General features: G+C 35.5%; 1 protein-coding gene across 4 annotated transcripts in view; it reads left to right on the forward strand.

Annotated features, from left to right (window-relative positions):
• SLC35F5 (solute carrier family 35 member F5) overlaps nucleotides 1-20,401 on the forward strand; it is an 88,425-nt gene extending 68,024 nt beyond the window's left edge. The window contains exons 11-16 of one of the 4 annotated variants that reach the window (XM_037849776.1): nucleotides 2,705-2,809; nucleotides 5,460-5,619; nucleotides 11,581-11,671; nucleotides 15,021-15,175; nucleotides 15,708-15,801; nucleotides 19,573-20,399. In XM_037849776.1, coding sequence (XP_037705704.1) covers nucleotides 2,705-2,809; nucleotides 5,460-5,619; nucleotides 11,581-11,671; nucleotides 15,021-15,175; nucleotides 15,708-15,783 — 587 coding nt within the window. In that variant the 3' untranslated portion in view covers nucleotides 15,784-15,801; nucleotides 19,573-20,399. Of the gene's footprint in view, nucleotides 1-2,704; nucleotides 2,810-5,459; nucleotides 5,620-11,580; nucleotides 11,672-12,116; nucleotides 12,288-15,020; nucleotides 15,176-15,707; nucleotides 15,802-19,572 lie in introns of those variants that run through there. The other 3 variants (XM_037849775.1, XM_037849779.1, XM_037849777.1) reach the window with 3 other exon arrangements.
• Nucleotides 20,402-24,581: the final 4,180 nt, after the last annotated feature.

Raw genomic sequence — 24,581 nt, forward strand, 5'->3', positions numbered from 1 at the left:
CCAGTTCCTGAGTGCTTTCTTCTGCCTCTTGAGATCTGCTGTTGTATGTTTCCATTGTGTCTTTCATCTCTTGTGTTGTGCCTTTCATTTCCATAGATTCTACTAGTTGTTTTTTTGAACTTTCGATTTCTGCCTTATATATGCCCAGTGCTTCCTTTACATCCTGTATCTCTTTTGCAATATCTTCTCTAAACTTTTTGAATTGATTTAGCATTAGTTGTTTAAATTCCTGTATCTCAGTTGAAGTGTACGTTTGTTCCTTTGACTGGGCCATAACTTTGTTTTTCTTATTGTAGGTTGTAATTTTCTGTTGTCTAGGCATGGTTTCCTTGGTTATCCAAATCAGGTTTTCCCAGACCAGAACAGGCTCAGGTCCCAGAGGGCAGAAATATTCAGTATCTGGTTTCCCTGAGGGTGTATCTTAGAAAATTGCTCCACCCGTTGATGCCTCAGGTCACTGTGTTTTTCTGCCCATCAGGTGATGCCTGTTAGCCTATAATTCTTGACTGGTGTGAGGAGGTATGGCCATGTTCCGCCAGGCTCCGGGGTCTGGTTCTGAATGGAAAGGGCCCCATCCCTTTCCTCCTAGAGAAGACAGACCCCCCCCAGGTGGAGGTCATTAGCATTTCAATGGTCTCTCTCTCTCTGCTTGTGCTGTCTCCACCCTAACCTGAGTCACAGCCCTGGAAACTGAAAATGACTGGGGCTTTCTCCACTGAGCCGAAAAAGAAACAGATAGTCCCCTTCAGACCCAGTCCAAGGCGACCCTCCGGCTCTCCAAGGTCAGTCGTCACCCAAAGCCTCTGTCTGTTTTTTGGGGATTCGTACCTGTAGTGAGCAGTTCACACTCGCTACTTAAAACCCCAGTTGGAGCTCAGCTGAGCTATATTCTCTTGCTGGGAGAGAGCTTCTCTCTGGCACTGCGAGGCTTTGCAGCTCGGGCTATGGGGGAGGGGGTCTCGCGACTTCGATCCGCAGGTTTTGCTTACAGATTTTATGCTGTGTTCTCGGGCATTCCTCCCAATTCAGGTTGGTGTATGATGAGTGGATGGTCTCGTTTGTCCCCCCGCAGTTATTCTGGATTATTTACTAGTTGTTTCTGGTTTTTTGTAGTTGTTCCAGGGGGACTACTTAGCTTCCGCTCCTCTCTGTGCCTCCATCTTGCCCAACTGACCTTGACACTTTTGACATACTGTTCAGTTGTTCTGTAGAATGTCCTGCAATTTGGGTTTGTCTGATGTTTCCTTATTGTTAAATTCTGGCTGATAATTCTTTGGTAAGAATACCATAGAAGTGATATTTTGTATCTTGAATAGTGCATTGTATCAGGTTGCCCATGATGATGACTTGTCCTATTACCAGTGTTAACTTTAGCACTTGGTTAAGGTGGTGCCTGCCAGGTTTCTCCAGTGTAAAGTTGATAATTTTTCCCTTTGTAAGTAATAAGTATCCTGTGGAGAGATACTTTGAGACTATACAGATACTCTGTTTCTATCATATTTTTGCCTATTAATTTTACCATTAATTGGATTCTTGTCTGAAACAGTTATCACTGTGGTAGACGCTTAGTTTTTTACTCATTTCTAGATTTTACAAAAACAAAGGTAATGGAAAACAGCTTAATGGTTTCCCTCTGTAGACATTTGAACTGTATTGAGAAGAACAATATTTTCTAAACTATTCCTAGTTGCTGCCCAGCGAGCTATGCCTTGAACCGCCTCACCTCTTTGTCACCCAGAACAACTTTGTGTATATAAAACAATGTATATATATATAGTATGTTGGTGGGGGGAGAGGTAGAGGAATTTTGTTGAAAGGGTTTCCTGCTGCTTTAAAGAAATTTGGAAATAATAAGTGGATTTAATAAAACATTGGGCAATTGGATAATTGATTAAGGTATTGAATATGATAATTTAGTAGACAACATATTATTTGGCTGTTTTTAAAGTCTTAAATGTTTTTTGAAAGTGAGTTAATAAAGAGAGTCAGTATTTTTCACGTACTGTGAACCCAGCATTATTAGATATCATAGAACGTTAAAAAGTATAAATCATGTATTTGCAATTTTCAAGGAGTTCTTAATTTTATTTAGTAAATGAGATTTATAAAATGAAAGAACGGGAAAATAAAATAATACCATATGTAACCAGAGTAAGTATTAAATTGTCTAAAATGAAAGAGAAGGTGTATAGAAATTCAGCAGAGTAGAGAAATGCTTTATGGCAGAGATGAGACTTTACCAGAGCCTTGAAGATGTGGATGGTGTTGGTGGAATATAGATTGGAAATGATACAGAGAGTACCTGTAGGGGTGGGCAGAATAATATGAGCAACAGCTTAGAGATGGAAAGAAGCATTCTAAAGTTGGACAGTTTCAGGTGTCAAAATTGTTTATGAAGATAAAAAATAGGAAATACACATTTCAGAGTTTAAAAACAAAGTGCTACATACTTGATGTGTTTTATTATAATATGTAAGTGCTTGACTAGAACATTGAGGTGAATGTTTTTGCATGTATTTGTTTACACATTAGCTTCTTTCGATACTTCTGGAGCACTTGAATATGGGATAGAATATACCTTGTCTTTTCATCTCTTTATACTCATTGCTCAGAATAGTATCTGATACATTGTTAGCTTTTAAATAAGTGTATTTTGCGTGAGTTAATGAATGGAATGCTTTAAATATTATGTTGATTCTTACAGGTTCCATTTGGTCTCTTGCTGGAGCCATGCTCTATGCTGTCTATATTGTCATGATTAAGAGAAAAGTAGACAGAGAAGATAAGTTGGATATTCCAATGTTCTTTGGTAAGACTATCCTTAACTTGTGAGGCTTATTAAAGAATTAATTTAGGGTTTTATTTTGTTTTTTTTTTTGGAGGGAATAGGGAAGTCTTTTATTTTTCCTTTCATACAATTCTTTCTTTAAAAGAATTATGAAGTCCATTCTCAATATTTTTCTCTTGCCTTTTCCTGCATAGTTGTGGACTTCCTATTCCCTCAATGTTAGATTGACAGACTTCTAACATCTTTTTTTGCAGTGATGTTTTCAGCCTGTGGGTCAGATGTTTTCCTTATTGATATGGCAGAATTATGCTATTATAAGCATATGAGAGTATATCTGCTTTATTTTGCCATTTTTGAATTGTTGGAAGCATAGGATTAGGAAAACTGTCCCAAAGTGGTATTTATAATACTGTTTCAGTCTATGTGCTTATTTTCCTTTAAGATTGTAGGGCCATCTAAAGGCTTTGCATTTGCAATTTATCTTGAAGACTCAGGCTCTTTTATGACAGATTCTCAGACTACCCAATTTCAGCTTCTAGCATCAGTTCTTATATTTTAATAAACTACCTTATATGACTTACAGGTTCTCCTTTGCCTAATATCAGCTCAGGAGAGAATGGGTGGCATCTGTTGGGTTGTAAGAGAAGAGCACATTGACGAGAAGATACATGAATATCAATAGATAAAGAATCCTGTTGATGAGAGTTTAAACTGCCACGTACAGGGAATTAGGAAACCTGGTTTCTAGCTTTTGTAACTTCATTTATATTATATTCTTCTGAAAAATGAGAAAGTTGGCCTAGATCCTGGGAGGATTGGGGGAGATGGAGTCACATGTGGCCCTGGTTCTTGTACATCTCCGTTGCTTCAGCTGAAAGAGTTCTGCTTTGTTGGGCTTTTGCATCAATTTAATTTGCAGAAAGTATTTTTTCTGCTAAAGATATTTTGAATACCTCTACCTAAAGATAAGCAAAAATAAAACATTTGAAAAACCACCAGACTGGGTGATCACTCAAGTTCCTTTTAAGTATAGAATTCAACAAATCTACCTGTATGGTAGGTTGTTAATTTACATGGGATTTCATAGACTTGGCAGTTCAGGACCAGAAAATATATATGTCCAAGTTTGTTGTTTTAATTAGAACAATTTTTTAATGTTATTCAAGCATTTTGAAGTCACAGATCCCTTCTGTGTGTATGTTTTTTTTTATTTTATTTTTTATCACTAGATTTCTTAAGTTGGCTTCCCTAGAAGCAGAATGTGAGACAGGGATTTTGTGCAGGTGATTTATTGAGGGATTGCTCTGCAGGAACACTGGTAAGGGAGTGAGGGAAGCAAGACAGAGAAGGAGAAAGAACCTGTGGTCTCAGGTAAGGTCCAATTCATGGCAGGTATAGGGGAGTATATGTCTGGATTATAGTTGTCCTGGCCTTGAGCCTTGATGGTGACTCCTCCACTGGTCAGTCCTTGGCTACAGAGCGTGTGAGATGATGGGGCTGGGACCTTCCTGTGAAAGACAGACCTGTTTGCTTTCCGAAGACAGTTCTTCCCAGAAGGTGGATAAGTATGAGTCTCTAGCAGCACATAGGGAGTGGTTCTTCCAAACCCCATTAAGAAGATTCATCTAGGCATCCTAAATACTAGTTCGTTATTTAGGTGATGAAGCAAATATAAAATATCTACTGAGTTTACTTTCCTTTGAAGAAAGCTCTTTAGTTATCTCATGAATCTCAGAGTGGCTCTGTGACATTAAGTTGTATAGAAAGTGCAATAAAAAAATTACTGTAAAATTGATATGTTTTTCCTTTAGTCTTTGCATTCACATTTGTATACAAGTATATGTAAACTTACATTTCTATACTAATAATAGCTAGTCTTTTTTAAGTGCTTACTATGTACCAGGTACTATGCTATATTTTATGTTTTACCTAATCTTCCCAACAACCTAAGCAGATACTATTTTACACTTATAGATTGGAAAACTGAGGCTTAAAAGAGGTTCTGCACTTGCCTGAGGTCACACTGCTAGTGAATGGTAGAGCTGGGTTTGGAACCCAAGGCTGTCAGAATGCTACGTTTTATAACTTCTTCCTTTATAATTAGTCAATCTGCACTTACTTGGTATGTCAAATAGCTATTTGTGTATGTATGGTGTCTCACTAACCTGCTTATGAGTTCTGCTAAGGCAGGAACTGAGAATTTTATCTTCCTAGCATTTACAGGTGCCTTAAACATAAATGAGTTTATTAAGAGAGCAAACGTACAATTTCTCATAATTACCTAGACTGAATACACAGACACACAAACACACATAGACCAGTTATATCTTTAAATTCTAGGACAGTCTGTTGTTAGTAGCTAAAGTTGACAACCCCTTCTCTTTGAATTGTTTTAAATGGTTTTTCCCGAGTTTAAATTACCACAGTAGTTGCTCCATACAGTGTAAATAGTTGAGCCTTAAAAGCTCATTGATCACCAGTTGTTTGATACAGATTTTTCTCTGATGTTAAGCTATTTGCAGGACTGACTTAAAAATAAACAAATTCACAGTAAGGAAACCTGTTGGAGCCTTTTGTGTAAAAGCTAATATTTTCTAATTATAAAGTTATAAGTTTGGGAAATTGAAATAAGTCACAATGACTAAATTTTATCTCTTTTATATATATTTAGGTTTTGTAGGTCTGTTTAATTTGCTGCTCTTATGGCCAGGTTTCTTTTTACTTCATTATACTGGATTTGAGGACTTTGAGTTTCCCAATAAAGTAGTATTAATGTGCATTATCATTAATGGCCTTATTGGAACAGTTCTCTCCGAGTTCCTGTGGTTGTGGTAGGTACTATTTATTTATTACCTCATGATTTATTAGTTATTAGTTTATAGATATTTAAATTTAGGCATTGAATGTAAGCATTTAGATTTCGTCTGTCTTTTGATGACCCCCTTCTGTACATTTCTCTTCCTCCACATACTTACTATTTAATATAATCCTCCATTGCAGCAGGAACTTTGTTTTTGTTTGTATGTTGGTTTTTGCTTTGTTTTGTTTTCTAAACCTCTGTGTACCTATTGCATACAATAAGCACGTAGAAGAAACTCAATAAATAGTTGTTGAATGAATGAATGAATATGGTCTAAATTTGTAAAAGTGTTTTAGAAAACTGTTATACAAATGAAAGGAGCCATTCATTATCTAATGGACATCCAGATGTACTAGATATGCATCCCAAGTATGAATGTATGAGTTCGGTGTGAGAATCTTGGTACTTTGCTTTAGGAGTCTGTGTTTTGAGATTATCTGTTTTCTTGCTCATAGGCTTTTTAAAAATTTTTTAATTCAATTTATTGAGATATATTCATGAACCATACAGTCATCCACAGTGTACAGTTATTCACATTACCATTATATAGTTGTGCATTCATCACCAGAATCAATTTTTTAACATTTTCATTACCACACTAAAAAAAGCAATAAGAATAAAAATTAAAGTAAAAAAGAACATCCAAAACATCCCATATCCCCCATCCCTTCCTATTATTCATTTACTTTTTGTCCTCATTTTTCTATTCATCTGTCCATAACTGGATAAAGGAAGTGGAAGCCACAAAGTTTTCACAATCACACAATCACACAGTGTAAGCTATATAGTTATACAATCATCTTCAAGAATCAAGACTACAGTTTCAGGTATTTCCTTCTAGCTATTCCAATACACTAATAACTAAAAAGGGATATCTATATAATGCATAAGAATAACCTCCAGAATGACCTCTTGACTTAATTTGAAATCTCTTAGCCAGTGAAACTTGATTTTGTTTCATTTCTCTCCCCACTTTTGGTCCGAGAAGGCTTTCTCAATCCCACAATGCCAGGGCCAAGCTTATTGCTGCGAGCTGTGTCCCACATTGCCAGGGAGTTCTATACCCCAGTGTGTTTACCTGTGGAGTTGGCTTAGAGAGAGAGGCTGCATCTGAGCAACAAAAGAGGTTCTCTGGGGGTGACTCTTAGGCAGCATTACAAGTTGGCTTAGCCTCTCCTTTGCAGTAATAGGCTTCATGGTGGCAAGCCCCAAGATTGAGGACTACAATGGTAGTCCCCAGTGCTTGCAAGAATGTCAGGTTTAGTATTTCCAGATTTTCCCCCAGTCCTTCAAGGGGGCTATGCAAATACATTTTTATTCTCTGCCCAAATTACTCTGGAATGTATTGGGGCTTCACACTAACCTGTGCAAACCAACCAGATTTCCCTCCCTATTCAGAGTTCCATGTAATTATGTTGTTTGAATAAACTGACCATCCAAGTTAAATTATATAGTGTGTTATAAAAAAATATAGATTTTGCATCTAAAAACCATCTCTTCTTTTGGTCTCACACAGAAGTTGAAGTTTTAAAATACCATTGATATTGTCCTTTACTCTATAGTCGGATTTACCTTAGCCCTAACCACGTCCCTTTTGTTCGTATCTCTAATTGAAGTCTGATCTCTTTTTTCAGACTCTTTAACATTTGCTGTTTGGTAATGCTGTCATTCATAGCTCCTGGACTCTGGCTCTGAGTCTCAGTTGTCACACAGATAACCAAAGTTCCAGGGACTGACCAGGTTGTACACAAAAGAGTTCAGTATATCAGAATTTAGAAATAGCCATTAAACTCAGGAATAGATGTAACTGCTGTAAGAGCTTGCAATCTAGGAACCTTTACAATAAGCCTTCCCCTGATAACCTGTGCTCTCAGATTTAATTTTCAGAGTTCTCACATTACAGTTAGTTCATATTAGTGAGGCATTATAATGTTTTTCTTTTCATTTCTGGTTTATTTCACGCAATATACTGTCCCCAATGTCCTTTCACCTCACAAATCATTCCTCATAGCAGCTCAACATTCCATTGTATGTATACACCATAGTTCGCCATTCTGTTTATTAGTCCATGTACCCTTAGGCCACATCCATCCACTGCGAATCATGAATACTGTCACCATAAACCCCACTGTGCAAATGTCCATTCTTGTCCCTCTTTTCAGTTCTTCCAAGAATATACCTAATGACTGAGTTGCAGGACCATATGTCAGCCCCATGTTTAGCTTCCTGTGGAACCACCACACTGCCCTTTAGATGGGCTGCACCATTCTACTTCCCCACCAACGGTGATTAGATACATCCCTTTCTGCACATTTTCTCCAGCATTTGTATCCCTCTGCTTACTTTTTAGATGGTTTTATTCACACACCATACATTCCATCCTAAGTAAACAATAAATGGTTCCCTGAATAATCACAGTTATGCATTCACCACCACTATCTATATGAGGACATTCCCATTTCTTCTACAAAGAAAGGAAGAAGCAAAAAAAGAAAGGTCAACTAAACAGCAACAAAATAAAAAATAAAATTAAAATAAAATTCAATTCAAAAGTCAGACATATCACTGTGACTAAGAATCCCATAACCCTCCCTCATATCCCCCTCTTCCAGATATTTAGCTTTGTTATATTGCATTTGTTACAATTAATGGTAGCATATTACAATGTTACTGTTAACTATAGACTCTAGTTTGCATTGATTGTATTTTTTCCCCAATACCATTCCATTTTTAACACCTTGCAAAGTTGATGTTCATTTGTTCTCCCTCATGTAAAAACACTCTCATGTTTGTACATTTAATCACAAGCATTGACCGCTCTAGGTTTCACTAAGTTATACAGTCCCAGTCTTTATCTTCTATCTTGCCTTCTGGTGTCCTACATGCCTCTAACCTTCCTCTTTGAACCGTACTCACAGTCATGTTCGTTCAGTGTACTTAGAATGTTGTTTTACCATCACCCAATACTGTGCTATCCATTTCTGGATCTACACAGTCAGTTCATTCTTTACTCCTTCAACATCAAATGCCGGATGTTTACCCTCTTTCTGCCTCCTGGTATCTTCATTTTACATTCTTCTCCAAACCTCTCTCTCCACTTTTCCTGTCTTGCTGTAGCACTCCCTTTAGTATTTCTTGTAGAGGAGGTCTCCTGTTCACTAACTCTCTCAGTGTCTGTTTATCTGTAAATATTTTAAACTCTCTCTCATTTTTGAAGGGCGGTTTTGCTGGATATAGGATTCCTGGTTGGCAGTTTTTCTCCTTCAGTACTTTGAATATATCATACCACTACCTTCTCGCCTCCATGGCTTCTACTGAGAAATCTACACTTAGTCTTATTGAACCTCTCGTATGTGATGGGTTGCTTTTCTCTTGCTGCTTTCTGAATTCTCTCTTTGTCTTTGACATTGACAGCCTGATTAGTAGTGTCTTGGAGTAGGTCTGTTGGAATCTATTCTGTTTGGGGCACACTGCACTTCTTGGGCCTATAATTTTATGTCTTTCATAAGAGTTGGGAAATTTTCAGTAATTATTTCTTCTGTTATTCTTTCTGCCCCCTTTCCCTTCTCTTCTCCTTCTGGGATAGTTATAACATGTATATTTGTGTGCTTCATGTTGTCATTTACTTCCTTGAGCCCGTTACTATTTTTCCATTCTTTTCCCTGTCTGTTCTTTTGTGTATAAGATTTCAGATGTTTGTCCTCTAGGGCACTGATCCTTTCGTCTGCCTTTCCAAGTCTGCTGTTGTGTCTGCATTCTGTTTTTCATCTTTTCTGTTGTGCCTTTCATTCTCATAAGTTCTGCCATTTGTTTTTTCAAGCTTATGAATTCTTCCTTATGGTCACCCAGTGTCTTCTTTATATCTTTCATCTCTTTTGTCACATTTTCTTTCAACTCATTAATTTGATTTAGAAGATTTGTTTGAACAGCTTTAATTAGTTCTTTAAACTCTTGAATCTCAGTTGAGGTGTTAGTTTGTTTCTTTGACTGAGCCATGTCTTTGTGTTTCCTGGTGTGGCTCGTGATTTTTTGCTGTCTGTGTACCTGATTTTCTTGATTAGTTTATGCTGGAGGTTGTTTTCTCTCTTTTGCCTTGAGTTTTCTTGTTGGTTTTCTTTGATCTCTATATTTCTTTGTTTCTCTTGCCGGCCAGTTGTCAGATTGGCTCTGCCCCCTAGTCTTCCCCCCAAATCATGTACCCATCGTGGCCTGCCACAGGGATAAGAAGTGGGCACTGGGCACCCCAGCAAGTTCACTAGATCTGCTGGCTTCTAGTGGTGCTGTTTTCCACTGGTCAGCAAGACCTGGGTTTGTTTTAGAGCTCTGCTTTGACAGTTGGGTTGTCTGTATTTTTTAGCCCAAACCAGGCTGGGTTTCTGTGCACGATGTGTAGACCAACTCCTGTAGTCCTAATAAAGAGTTTGAAGCATCTTTTAAAAAAGGTTTTATTCCCTTGCACTTTCCAGACAGTCCTACATATGGCACTGTTTGGTAACTTAATCGTCCTCAGAGGCTGCTTTGCCTCTGAGCACAGGTTTGGTGTACGTAGGAGATCTGAAACTGTGGGATTCCTATGCCCTCAGTTTGCCAGCCAAAATGTGTCTCAGTGTGGGCTCCATCTGTGGCAGAGTACTCCATCAGCTGACCCAGTACTCCAGCTGTCCCCAAGGCAAGGAAACGGCCACTGATTGCTTCTTCCTTCAAGGGTGGGGGAAGGGTTTTCAGACTGAAGGCTGGAAACAGAGTCTCTGTCCACGTTTTCTCAGCCTCTTTGTCCCTTACTGACCTGGGCCTTGAGGTGTCTTCCCCTGCTCCCTGAGTCTTCAGACAGTGAGAGTATGTCTCACTGGTGTTAGAGATTTTAAAATCTGTGTCCCTGGTGGGAGGGATCCCGTCTGCTGACTGCATGCCTTTCCTGTATTGAGCCCGGGGGAGGGGGAGGAGAGAGGACCAGCTGGTCTGGGACGGAAGATTCCTACCTGATATTCCTTCTGTTTCTTTAATTCAGCATCTGCAGGGTCCTTCTCCAGTTTGTATCCTCCTCCAGAGTTTCAAACAATTCAGAATTGTCCTTTTTTTCTTTGATTCTCTGTAGAGGAGTTTTCAGTAGCTGTTTATTTCACCGTGCTGATGACGTCACCCTGCTCATAGGCTTTTTTGTCTTGTTTATTCTCAGGACCTTTCGTATGTGTGAGCCAGATCCATAATCTGATTAATTTGTGATGTTAATGTATTTTTAAAGTGATTGTCAAAATAATATTAAAATAGTTTGAAGTAATATAATATATGGGTTTTGAGAAACTTTTCAAATATAGAGCTTTTTACTGAGTGTCTTTCCCTCTAATAGAAACTTAAAAAGAAAAACAAATTTTACTTAAACTCCTAAATGAACTTTATTAAATACCAATTAAGACTACTGAAACTACTAGTTTTCCCTTGCAGAAGACTGCAACAATATAGCTTTTTTTCGTGCAGTAAGATATTTTTGCTTTAATGACCTGCTGGCTTGTCATTTTCTTAACATCTGTATTGTAAAGTATTGTCCTACAGTCTTAATAAAGCTGTTTCCTTTGTTTGCTATGTATCATTATCACAAAACTGTAAGAGCTCTTTTTGACAGTTTAACACAAGTTAAGAAATATACACTATACTTACAAAGTTGAATATAATCTGTAAGCAAACCTTGAAAAGAGAATTGAAGTACTTTGAACTTTTTATAGTTGTTTTTATATATTTGGGTTTTTAATATTTGAAGATAAATTTTAAGAATCATCTTGATAACTTTATTATGTCTTAGTCCTTCCTAAGCTTTTATTTTTGTTTCTGAAATCTCAAGCCTTTATTTTAGGATAGACAGTCTTTGTTCAGTGTTATTCTTTAGTTCTTTTATTTTTTTAACATGGAAATGCATATTTCTCTCTTTTATTTTTAGGGGCTGCTTTCTTACCTCATCATTGATAGGCACACTTGCACTAAGCCTTACAATACCTCTGTCCATAATAGCTGACATGTGTATGCAAAAGGTAAGGCAAGCTATTAAATATTTTAGGTATATTTTTAAAACAGAGCTAATAAATATTAAGGGATGTGACTAAATAATAAGACAGTGACCATGAATCATACTTGATGCCTTTCTTGCCAAGATGCTTACTAGGTAGAGATATAAAAAGTAAAAAGATATTGATAATCTATTACTTTTTTAGCTTTTCAGTTTTTTCCTAAGCTTCTGAGTTAAGGGTAGTATCTTTATATGTAGTTCTCCAGTTTTTGAGCTGATTATATTCCTCATGTTCTTTGGTAAGTTAGTAGCATGGAGCAGGTTATATATTGTAACATATAAATAGTAATAGTGTAATTTCTAGGATGAACGCCAAAGGTTCCTTAATACTATCCTAATATTACTATAGATAGAAGCAGCACATGTATAATGTTGCTTCTCAGTGAATGGTCATTTCTATCTGACCACAGCAGGTGCTCCTTCCCTCTTCTCTGAAGTCCTAGTCTGGATGCAGGAATTCTTGTGATAAACATTGGCCGTGATGAAGAGAATCTGGGGTGTCCCTACCTACCAGCAGCCTAGAAGGGAGGAGTGTCTTCAGTGTTCTTAAGGGTAGCAGGAAGAAAAGAGGTGTGCCATTAGCTAATGTTAAAAGATATATTGTAGCCATTTATCACTCAGTTCAGTATTTGTAAGCTTTTAACTCCAAGTACTAAGTATCAAAAGAGTGTGCATGTAAATTTGTTTTAATATACTTTGAAGAGGGAAATAATTGAAAGCCCAAAGGCTTATAATGTGTGTAGAAGTTAAAATCAAATTTTTAAAGCTGTTTTTCTTTAGGTCTTTGTGCAGTTTTTAGGACAAAGGCAGATACTCTCAGTAATATGTATACCATATGTACCTTCTTTATTTAAAAAACAGTTCTGAGATATTTAACTTCGTTTTATGGTACAGTAAATTCTTAATTATTTGTCAGGGTTAAAGAATGGTGATCTCCTTAATTGAGGATTATCTTATATACCATGCATTTTCAAAGAATGTGAATATTATAGTTGTGCAACATTAGGTTCTTTTATAGATTTAAATAATGTTCAGGTCCTTGTACCTCTTGGGATCACAATCTTGAATATCAACTGAAATTGTTCGTGAAACTGGGGAAGTGTGGCTTATTAGAGGATTTGGTAAACTGCTGTATAAATCAGCTTTTATTGTGTTGATGTCTTGAACACATCATTTCAAGATTTGAAAAACAAGTCGAAGATTAAATCTGGGGAATTTTCTTAAAGAACTGTCACAGGGAATAATCTTATTAAGTGATTTTATAGCAAAACACAAGAAAAGGGAAATGTTTATGAATGTAATTTCTTGGAGCAACATAACCACAGTCCTTTCTTAATTGTCTCCACATGGGCAACCAGTTAAATGAGGAGGTAACCGTTGGTGGAGATTGAGAGTAAAGAGAGAACACCTGGAAAAAGTAGCAGGGTTTTTCCAAGAGCTGTAATAGAAACATGATAGCAGAAATCTTCCACTTTTGTCAAGTTCTTGGTTCTAACAGACAAGCATTTTTATATGTAGTTTCTGAAGTTTTAGCATTTATTGACATTATTTATTAAACTTGAAACAAATTATTTTAACCTGTTTGTATTTGATATATTGTGCCATACAAAGGTTCCCTGATCACATTCAGATTTTCCTTCAGATATATTTGGGAATCCAAATTTTTATTTTTGTTTACTTAGGCAATTTTCTTTGCTAATAAATAACTTCATTTCATTGTTTTTATAGCGTGTCAGAAATCATTTAAAGTTTTTAATTATGTGGCAATACATAAATTACTGCTTTGTTAAAGTGAACTTTGCCTTTAAAAGTCATCTAGAACTCTATCTACGTGGATATCAAGTGTCATGTATTTTAAACTTTGCTTGTATTTACTTAAGAAATAAGGTTATTTGTTGAATGTTCATGAAGTCATTTTATTGACTATTTCTACATTTTTTTAACCCTCATTATTCTTAAGTTTTTCATACTTTTTTTGGTCTTGGGTCATTTAAATGTATAATGGTTTTTATAGATTATTAAAGATTCCAGCAACTATTCCAAGTATATGTTATAATTTGCTGATAATTTTATAACTGTATGAACTGTTTTAGTTTTTCTTAATGATTGCTTCATTCCTGGCTGTCCCTAGACCGATTCATCCTTTGTGTGTGTACCACACAAATAACACATGCATTTTAAAAGTAGTCAGAGCAATTATTCTTGTGTTATTCATTATACATCCCTCATAAAAAACATTCTTCTCACATAAACCCTTTACTCTATGGTGCTATGAAATAGAATAGGGTATGTTTTCCACAAGAGGGAGCATTGCCTATAATTCTAAACCTCTTTTTAACACTCAAACAGGGTGAACACATTTTCCTTTTCTAAAGACAGGAGTTACACTTTTCATCATTATTTTTAAAGCAAACCACCAGTCTGTTGCACACGTCTGAATAACAAATCAAATCAGGCTTCTTAACAATTGTTTTTGATCCTTAGTTTATTCTAAGATGGTAAAAATAAACCAGTGAAAGGGAAGAAGGATCTTTGTGTGTGTGTATGTGACTTTCATAGTATCTCATCATTTTTAATTTTCTTGATAAACCTGGTAAAATGATGGATTGGAGAATTAGACTTGGTGACTTCTAAGGGTTTTTCATTGTTGAGGTTTAACTTGCTTGTTGTCTTTGGCTGACATTTTCTTAGTAAAAATATTTTTATTAAGTATTTTAATTAAGAAAATATTTTTTGTTTTATTTAGTCATTATTTTGTTTTGAACTTATTTTCATTTGCTATTAGATAAACTGGTTTTGAGTGTCAGGATTAAAATTTGTTGCAAACTGTTATAAAAGGTTTGCAAAGGTTGCACTTGAGTTCCATTTGTTTTTAGTGCCATCTTAAAAAAACTGTTATATAACCATTTAAAAAAAAAATATGAGTTTTTGAAGGTGACTTCAGAAACAGAGGAGGAGTGATCAATTTGAAATTAGGCAATGAACAGTGAACAAGAAGTGGGCAAAGTGGCGTGCAAGACAAAACAGAGTTTCATAGTGGATATTTCTGCTCTTGGGTATACTATACCTAATAAGTGAAAAACATGCTTTCTTGCTTTAGGCTATTTTTCCAAGTAAAGAACTATTGTCGGTAATTTGAGACAAGTAGAATTGTAAATTGAAGTCATGAATCCTTGTATTTAATGATATATTGTCAGTGCTTAGTATTACCTGCTTGGTATTTTAACTTATTCATGTTAGTTTTCATAAATAGAAAACTTATGTTAAAGGGGAAAATTGTCCTATTGATAATTTTTTTGACCTTTTATTTTTAGGTACAGTTTTCATGGTTATTTTTTGCAGGGGCTATCCCTGTATTTTTTTCATTTTTTGTTGCAACTCTCCTATGCCATTATAACAATTGGGATCCTGTGATGGTAGGAATCAGAAGAATTTTTGCCTTTATATGCAGAAAACATCGAATTCAGAGGTAAGTTTAGTCCCGTTATTGCTTTTTCAAATAATGTTTGTTAAACGAAGTGGGAATTGTCATATTTGCCTAGCTTTTAGAGATTTGGGGAAGGAATTATTGAAAGATTATAATTTATATGTACTGTGCCAGATAAGAATAAAACAATTTCTTCAGATCCTTTGGGTGATAAAGTAGTTTCTTTTAACTCTTTTTTTCATTTGATTCCCCAGTAAAAACTGAAGTACTTATTTGCTATTTTGCTATAACAAATTTAACTGTAGAATCTTTTAGTGATTTGAACATAATTCATAATAAAATATGGCAGCATTGCCTGAAATTTTCTTCTCACAAGGGCCTTTTAAGAGATAACTTTTTGCATTTTTCTCTAAAAAGAGCCCAGCACAAGTTGTTGGGAGATCTTGTCGTAGTTTTGATTCTGCCATGAACTTGCATCCTTGCCTCACTAGCTTCAGCTAATAGCATAGATAATCTTTAAGAGTTCCTTTCAGCCTTAAGGCTTTACTTAACTATTGATTTTTTTTCTCTTAAGAGTCCCAGAAGACAGTGAACAGTGCGAGAGTCTCATTCCTATGCACAGTGTTTCTCAGGAGGATGGTGCTAGTTAGCTGTTGTCTGTAGCCCAGGTTTGTATGTGAGCTGGCATTAACATTGGAAACAATTCTTACTCTTGTAATTCTCAAACACAGAACTGATATTCCGTACTTAGTTGTTTGAGAGGCCCTTCAGCCTGGAGATCAAGGGTCTGGTATCTGGAGTCAAACTTACTGGCTTCCAATTCCAGCTTCTCTGTGTACTAGATATGTGACTCTGTGTAAGGTTCTTAACCTCTCGGTTCCTCAGTTTTCTTATTTGTAAAATGGGGGTTAAAATAGAACCAATCTCACAGGGTTATTGGAAGTATTAAATACTTATGTTTAAAGGACATAATAGTGGTCAATACGTTTTAATTATGCTTTTATTCATGGTAAGGGTCATCCTTTTATTTGATGATGTATTTTAGACAAATTTTCTCTGGTTATAAAAATAATTAAAGTTCAATACTTTGGTGTATATCCCATCTTTTCTCTCTGCACATGTGTTTTACATAACTGGCACTGTTTATGTGCTGATACTCTGATTTTCCTCTTTCACCTAACAGTGTTTCAAGAATACTTCTTCATATTTTAATTTTAAGAAATATTGTCTGTTTTAATATTTCTTACATAACATAAAGTATACATGGATATTTAACGCTTTGCTTAATGAATGCTAAAAATTATCCAGCATATACCTTTGGCAGATACAAAAGTAATTATTTACCTAGAATGCGAGATCACAATAACTGTTGGAATTCTGGAGATTGAGGTCTCTTGCTTCTGAGATATCTTCAGGAAATCTATATTGAAAAGCTTCCTGATGGCAGCTGGGCGTCTTCTCCTCACCTAGGACACTGTACAACTCCTGTCAACTCCTAGCCTTCCCAGGAGACTTGAACCTTAAGTTTCATTAACTTCATGGTAAATTCATCTCTAACCTTAGGATAATTGTCTTGTTCTGTTTTTCTTTGGGGGGCCATTTTTAATCTAGTATTTATTGTTACACATGCACACAGTTTAAAGCTTTATAGGTCTACAAGACTTATACCAAACAGCTGTCCCCTGCCATGCACTGTCTATCCCATGTTTTCATTATTTTCCCACTTCCAGGAAATCACTTTAAACTCTTATCTGATTCATATGGTATTACCTCCCTAGCTCTGTAAGTAACGTGCTTATATTCCTATTTCTTCATTTTTCAGTTTTAGGCTTTTTCTATTGACTTTCCCACTGAAGAAGATAAAGATGGATTACTTTCTGTTTACCCCTCCTCTCCTTCTACCCACATGGCTACCCCACATAATCCCTGCCTCCTCCTCATCCCAGGGTAGTTGTTGCTGAGTCTGTATCAAGTTTTTATATTGTTTTGATGACTTGAAATTAACTTTTCTTTTCCTGCATAATATTTTGTTTTTCTTGGAATTTATAATAGTTTTCTTTTTTTAAAATTTGTTCTTTTATGTATTTATCACTAATCCAATCTCAAACTCGTTCCCCAGTCTACCTTCAGAACATTGAAATGCATGAGGTAGTATATGTCTAGCTTCATTTTCTTGAAGAAACATTTCCTTGAGGATTCTGCTTGCTCCAAAATGAACTAGGTGTTCTCCAGCTTGCTGCATAGCTGTTGTCCTAAGATCTCCCTTCACCATCATTCTTTGTCTCTCACTTTTGCAGTAAATCCTTGGTTTTCTGTTATCTCTTGTCTTCTCTTTATTGATTTTCACCATTTTTTGTTAGCATATCCTCTGGTAGCTTCCTGAGGAAGGATGCTTGGGAGGTAAATTTTTTTAAGGATTAACATGTCTGAAAATATTTTAACATATACCTAATTTATAGTTTGGCTGTGTATGGAATTCTGGGTTGGAAATTATTTTTTTCAGACTTTTGAAGGCAGTTTCCTGAATTGTTGAAAAATCGAATGCCATTCTGATTCTTGATTCTTTGTACATATGATACCTTAGCCATTTATCTAGTCTTGTCGCTCCCCAAACCCATCTTTCTCTCTTTCTTTTTCTTTCTTTTGCTCTCTTTATCTCTCTCTGGAAGTTTGTAGGGTCTTCCTGTTTCTGTGGAAGTGTTGTGCCTTCAGGGAGGTCTGCCTGATTGTGCTGGGCAATTGATGGGCCCCTTCAGCCTGGAAACTTCTCTTCTGGGACAGTTTCTTGATTTATTTATCTATTAATTTCCTCTCCAATTTTTTCTCTTTCCTTTCTTAATGGAACAGTTGTTATTTGGATATGGACCTTTTGGGATGATCATCTAAATTAATTTTTTCTTTTATATTTTCCTTTTTACCTTTTTCTGCTTTCTGAGTGCTTACTTCAACAATATTCTCAGCATTATTTGTTTATAATTTAAATTTATTTTTCATTTTAGTTTATTTCTGCTGTTTTGCTTTAATTTATGCTACATATTATTAAGTTCTAAGAGTACTTTTTTAGTCTCTTATTCCACTTTTATAGCATTCAGTTCAGTCATGAATATAATATCTTCTTTCATTTCTCTCTATATAGGTCCATTTTCCTCCAAGTTGCTTTTTTCTGCTTGCTAGTTCTGCCTTATATAACATGCTTTTCTCAACTATCTGGTTGGTGATCCTTGACTCTCTGCTTATATTTATGAGTGAATGGCATACTTAAAAGCTAATATGAAGCTCTGTTGGCATGGGTAGGGCTTGTCTGTTGAGGGTGGTCTGGTTGGAGTGCTGTCTTACAGAACCCTGAATATGAGTTATCTTCAGATCTTTTCTTTCTAACAGATCAGATTTGATTCCTGGGCATTGCCTGGAAGCTTATGCCTGATTACCAACAGTCTGGGAGAGGAGAAGAAAGTGTGGGTGTCTGAACCTTGAGAACGTAAATTTTGGCTTGATCCACTTATTTTCAGTAGGAAAATCTCCCATCAATTGTGCCTGGCATTTCCTCTGTCTAGAGACCCTCTGATACGCCCTTTTTACAGAATAAACCTCAAGTCTTCTAGCTGGGGTGGAGAAAGAGGCCCTTGAACAGTGGTGAAAAGTAAGAGTAAGGCACCCGAGTGTCTAAATGCTTTTCCTGTAGACTTCATACCTTTTAGTTCCTGCTTTTAGTTGTTTCTTCACCTGTCCTTACAGAGATGCTGGTTGTATCTTGCTTTCTTATTGTTGAGAGTCAGCTGTTAATAGTTTCTCTCTCTCCTCTTTTCTTTATCCATATGTTTATTCCATCAAACAAAAATCCCTTTATTATCTTTTTAATGAACTTTAGGAGTGAAACTAAATATGTGCTTTTTTGCCACATTTAAGTTAAAAACACAACACAACAGTTATTCTTCAAAGCTTTTTGTTGCTGGAATTTATGCAGTTTCCCTCCTTGGTGCTTCGTATGTTATTCCCATATTCACACTCACACGCACCCACCTAGGCAAGATTTCAATATTTTTGGAAGTGAGAGCTGGATAAATGGGAGACAGTGAAGAATGAAGAAGATAGATTACACTCAAGTAGATTAGAGTAGAACAGGTTGGGTTGGTGTCTTTTTCTTGACAGGTGTAATGGTGGAGTATACCAGGAATAAAACTAAACACTGTTACATGATCTTGGGGTAGTGCTGGATGTCAGCCTTTAAAATTGCCTTAGAACTCACTTCCTTGAGTTTTTAGTGCTTAACTCCAGTTCAGGTACCCAGGATTGTTAAGTATATCTACCATGTATGGTATATAATTTAAGGTTAAAAAAATTTACTTTTTAAAAAATATTTCCTTTTTTGTAAAATATAGAGAGTTAAAATTATGGAAATTGTAATCTAATGATGATTTTGTGTGTGTTTTTATTTTTAGCCTGATAATGGAACGTTATACAGCGAAGAGACAATCCCCGACTAAGTTTTTGTAGAAAAATGTTTCAGTGCCTAGTCTGAAAAATAACAGTTTCAGTTCTTTGAAACTCTAAAACATATTTTCCTCATATCTGTTTTCTTCATTTTGATAATGAAGTACTTTGCAGTGTATGTATCTTTAGAAGTATAGGGAGTTCCAGTCCACAAGCCACCGAAAGGACCAACCTGCCTTAAACCCCTCAAGGAATTCAGCTGATGAAACAATTTGAACCAACCAAGGAATAAAATCCTAATGTTCTGGAGATTTTATCTTCACATATTTGTTAAATGCTGGATTATAGTATGAAAATGTTTTCAAGAAATCATTTAAGTATATAGATCAGTGTTTCTTACAGGTACAATGCTAAAATAAGCTGCCTGTAATAGGTACAGATTATATTTTTGAGTTTTGTAGAATATTGCAAAGTAACAACACAGAAAAAGTGTTTAATTTATGCAACAAGTTCGTTCATACAAATTTGGTGGGACTTTTAAAAGAATAAATATTTGGGAAAAGATCTGGTTCACTTACACTATGTTTACTGTATTATCCTTTCATAGCATTAGGTGCCTTGTACTTTAAATCTGTGACAAACCATGACAAACTTTTAAAGGGGAAGTATTATTGTAAAATGAAGAATTATGTATTTCTAAAGGCTGTATTGCTGTAAATTTTATTGATAAAGCTCTGCTTAATTTAGAGTTTTGGAGAAAGATTCACTCTTCAATTAAGAAATTTTCATAATGGAATGATTTAAATTGAAGTGATAAAGAGTATTATTGAAATAAAATGTTTAAAAATATTTATATACGTATTTTCTATTATAGTTATATCAAGTGGTTTTCTAGTTGTTTTTTTTTTCCACATGTAAGTGTGCCATATTACTTTAAAACTGGATGCCTCTTCTTTAAATAATTTTAGTTTTCCTAAATACATTAATGGTCAGAAATACCACAAAAGGCAGGCAACAAGGAATTCTGTTGTAAAAATTACATTACAATTTTTCCTCTACCAAGATTAAATTAAATATCAAATACTTCTAATTGCAGGTCTTAAGCTTCCTCTCATATATACTGAACATATGGTTCAGTATTCATCCAGGCTTTGATTAATCAAAACCCATTTCCTTTTCAAGCTTTGTGAAAAGCTTGTTAATGAATCTGTTTTTTTTAAAAATTCCCTTTGCATGGTTTTGCTTCAGTTTTTCCTCTTCATGTTTTTAAAATTACTGTAAGTCTAAAATGAAGTTTAGCCTTCCTCCAGCTTAGTCCTGAGAACTTTTATATTATACTAACTTAAAAGATCGTTATGATATTGAATTTAAAAAGACAGCTGTTTTCTAATTTGGAATTTCCAATTCTTGTTAAGCTAAAAATCATTGATTTTATTTTACTTTTGACCTGTATAGCTTGACAATGTAAAGACATGTAAACAGTGTGGACTTCTAAAGAATTTTCTTTTAAAATGTACTTAATGAGACATTTCAATAATTCAGAGACTAATTTTGAGGTCTATTATCTAGAAACCTTTTCTGCTTTTTACTGTTTGAAAGTTCACAAATGTTTTCAGCAATTTACAAGCTAAAGTAGTTGAAACAGAGGGGGTAAAACTCAGATTTTCAATTACTCTGTAAATATGCTAGCAAAAGAAGTTGAACTAAGAGTTTTTGGTTGTTCATGTGCTTTTTGTTTGCCTTAGCATTAGCTCATGTGTTGTCACTACTCTGGAAGTAGTAAGCCTTGGTTAACATGCCTGATAGATCTTGAGCAGGTCTTCCTCCACTAGGCTGCTTTTCTGTTCAAGAACTACCTCTCTGGGAGGAGGCACTGTTAAATTGGTTAATTGAAAGTATGAATTACTACTTTTTTACTCACCTATTTTTTCTCAGGGTTTCCGTATCTGAGTGGTAATTGTATTTGAATACTGTAGCCAGGGTGAGTGAACAATTGAGGGCTTCCTTTCTGTGCCTTGTTGGTTAAGAGTTCATATTTTCAAGAAATAGAATTGTATTGGGTTACTTCCATTCTCTGGATCACACAGCAATGTAGGAGTCAAGGGCCTCGGGATCACAGCAACTGCATCACAGGCTTTGGGGAATTTTGGGGGAGAGGTTACATTCAAATAACTGCTGATGTCCTTCCTCAAGATTAGAAGAGTGTTGGTCCATGATTATATTTTTCTAAATCTAAAAATACAGTAGAGTCCTAATTACTTGTTTTCAGTATTCTTTTCTTCCCATACATATTTAAAATCCTATCGTTTAATGTTTCAAACTATGAGCTTGATTAAAGGAAGCCTCCTATTTTGTCAGAAAGATTTTCTGTTAGATGAACATCAGAATCTCGACTAAAACAAAACAGAAAAATAAGACTAGATGGATGCTTTTTGAAGCCCAGAAAAGCCATTAACTGTATCTAATGCACCTATACTTATTCCCTTAAACAAATTTTGATTTTCTTTTTTTTTTTTTAATCAAGCTTCACCTTCTTTCAGCCTGGCTTAATTTCTTGCAGTAAACTGATCACCCTTCCCCTACACACACACCCACACACACACACACACACACACACACACACACACACACCAACACACAAACAGCTGAAGAATAAAGTTCATTGTTTTCTGTAGAAGTGAACTCACAAGGTTAAATGTGAATGTTTTCAAAAGTACACAGCATTGTTTTCAGGAAGAATGCTAATGCCCACTTTGAAATTAATCATGTGGAGCCAGTTTGGGTTGCAAGCTATGACTCAAGGAAGCCAAGTTTTTCATAAAGCACCAAAGGTAAGGTCCATAGCGCTAATCCTCAGTGTGCTGGTTGAGGAAATAACATATTTTTAAAGAAGGATAACAGAGGAATTAATTACAAAATATTTTTTCCAGAATCATATTAGTAAATAAATATTATTTTCATTTTAAGCTGTTTTAATTGTGAAATAATCCTATTTCATTTCTCTCTACCCCCTTTTGAAATCCTCTCTATTAAATGATATTTTTGGAAACATTCACAGAAATAAGAGATGTTATCTTATTCTGTGCCATCTACAGAATTTATATAGCTAACGTCATTTTTTTTTTAAGTAGAGAATAAGTTTACAGAAAAATTGTGCATAAAATACAGAGTTCCCACATACCATCCTATTAAACCTTGTGGTATACATTTGTTACAATTCATGAGAGAACAGTTTATAATTGTGCTATCAACTTTTTTTTTTTTAAATAGAAGTTGTGGGTTTACAGAACAAACATGCATAAAATACAGGATTCCCACACACCACACCACCACCAACATCCTACATTGGTGTGGATCATTTGTTAAAATTGTTGATAGCACATTTTTACAACTGTATTATTAAAGTCCATGTTTTAACTTAGGACTCACTGTGTACTATAGTTTCATGGATTTTTTTTTTAATTTTTATTCTATTACCGTATATTTGACATAACATTTCTTTTAATCATGCATAGATATGTATTTCAGTGCTGTTAATTGCACTCACAATGTTGTGCTACCATCACCACCTTCCATTACCAAAACATTTCCATCATTCCAAATAGAAACCCTGTACATTTTAAGCCTTAACTTCCCATTGTCTGTACCCACCCTGTTCCCTTGTAACCTGTCTTTTAGATTCTGACTCCATGAGTTTGCTTGTTACAATTGTTTCAAATTAGTGAAATCATACAATATTTGTCCTTTTGTGTCTAGCTTATTTCACTCAAGGTTCATCCATGTTGTTGCATGCATCAGGACGTCATTCCTTTTTATGGCTGAACAATATTCCATTGTATGTATTTACCACATTTTATTTATCCATTCATCAGTTAATGGACACTTGGATTGTGTTTTGGTTTGCTAACACTGATGGAATGGAATATATAAGAAGTGTACTGACTTTGACCAATGGGGATTTATTAGCTTACAAGTTTACCATTATACGGCTGTGAAAAGGTTCAAATTAAGATATCAACAGGATGATACCATCCCTGAAGACAGGTTACTGGTGAGCTTTGGCTCCTCTGTCAGATAGCAAGGCATGTTGTGATATCTGCTGGTCTTTTCATGGGTTTTGTTTCCAGCTTCTGGCTTTAGTAGCTTTCTCTCAGCTTCTGTGGGTGTGTCCTTGTCTCTTGGCTTCTTTGGGGCTTTTTCTGTGAGATTCTTTGGGTTCTCTGTGTCCTTTATCTTATAAAGGACTCCAGTAAGAGGATTAAGACCTGCCATGAATGAGGTGGGTCACATCTCAATTGAAATAACCTAATCAAAAGGTCCCACCCACAACAGATCTACACCCACAGGAATGGATTAAAAGAACGTGATCTTTTCTGAGGTACATAACAGCTACAAACCAATGAAGTTTGCTTCCATTTCTTGGCAGTTGTGAATAATGCCATTACCAACATTGGTGTGCAAATACCTGTTTGAGTCCCTGCTTTCATTTCTTTTCGGTACATACCCAATAGTGGGATTGCCAGGTGATATGATAGTTCTATACTTAGCTTTCTGAGGAACCGCCAGACTGTCTTCCAGAGTGGCAGTATCATTTTTCATGGCCACTAGCAATGAATGAGTGTTCCTATTTCTCCACATCCTCTCCAACACTTACTTTCTGTTTTGTTTGTTTGTTTGTTTGAATAGCAGCCATCCTAATCGGTGTGAATTGTTATCTTGTGGTTTTGATTTGGACTTCCCTGATGCCTAATGATGCTGAGCATCTTTTCATGTGCCTTCTGGCCATTTGTATATCTTCTTTGGAGAGATGTCTGTTCAAGTCTTTTGCCCATTTTTTAATTGGGTTGTTTATCTTTTTGTTAAGTTGAAGGATTTCTTTATATATTCTGGATATTCATCCTTTATCGGATATGTGATTTCCAAATATTTTCTCCCATTGTGTCATTTTACTTTCATGCTAAAACAAAAGTTTTTAATTTTGATGAGGTCCTGTTTGTTTGTTGTTTTTTCTTTTGTT

This window comes from Choloepus didactylus, chromosome 9, assembly GCF_015220235.1.
Source record: "Choloepus didactylus isolate mChoDid1 chromosome 9, mChoDid1.pri, whole genome shotgun sequence".
NCBI lineage: Eukaryota > Metazoa > Chordata > Mammalia > Pilosa > Megalonychidae > Choloepus > Choloepus didactylus.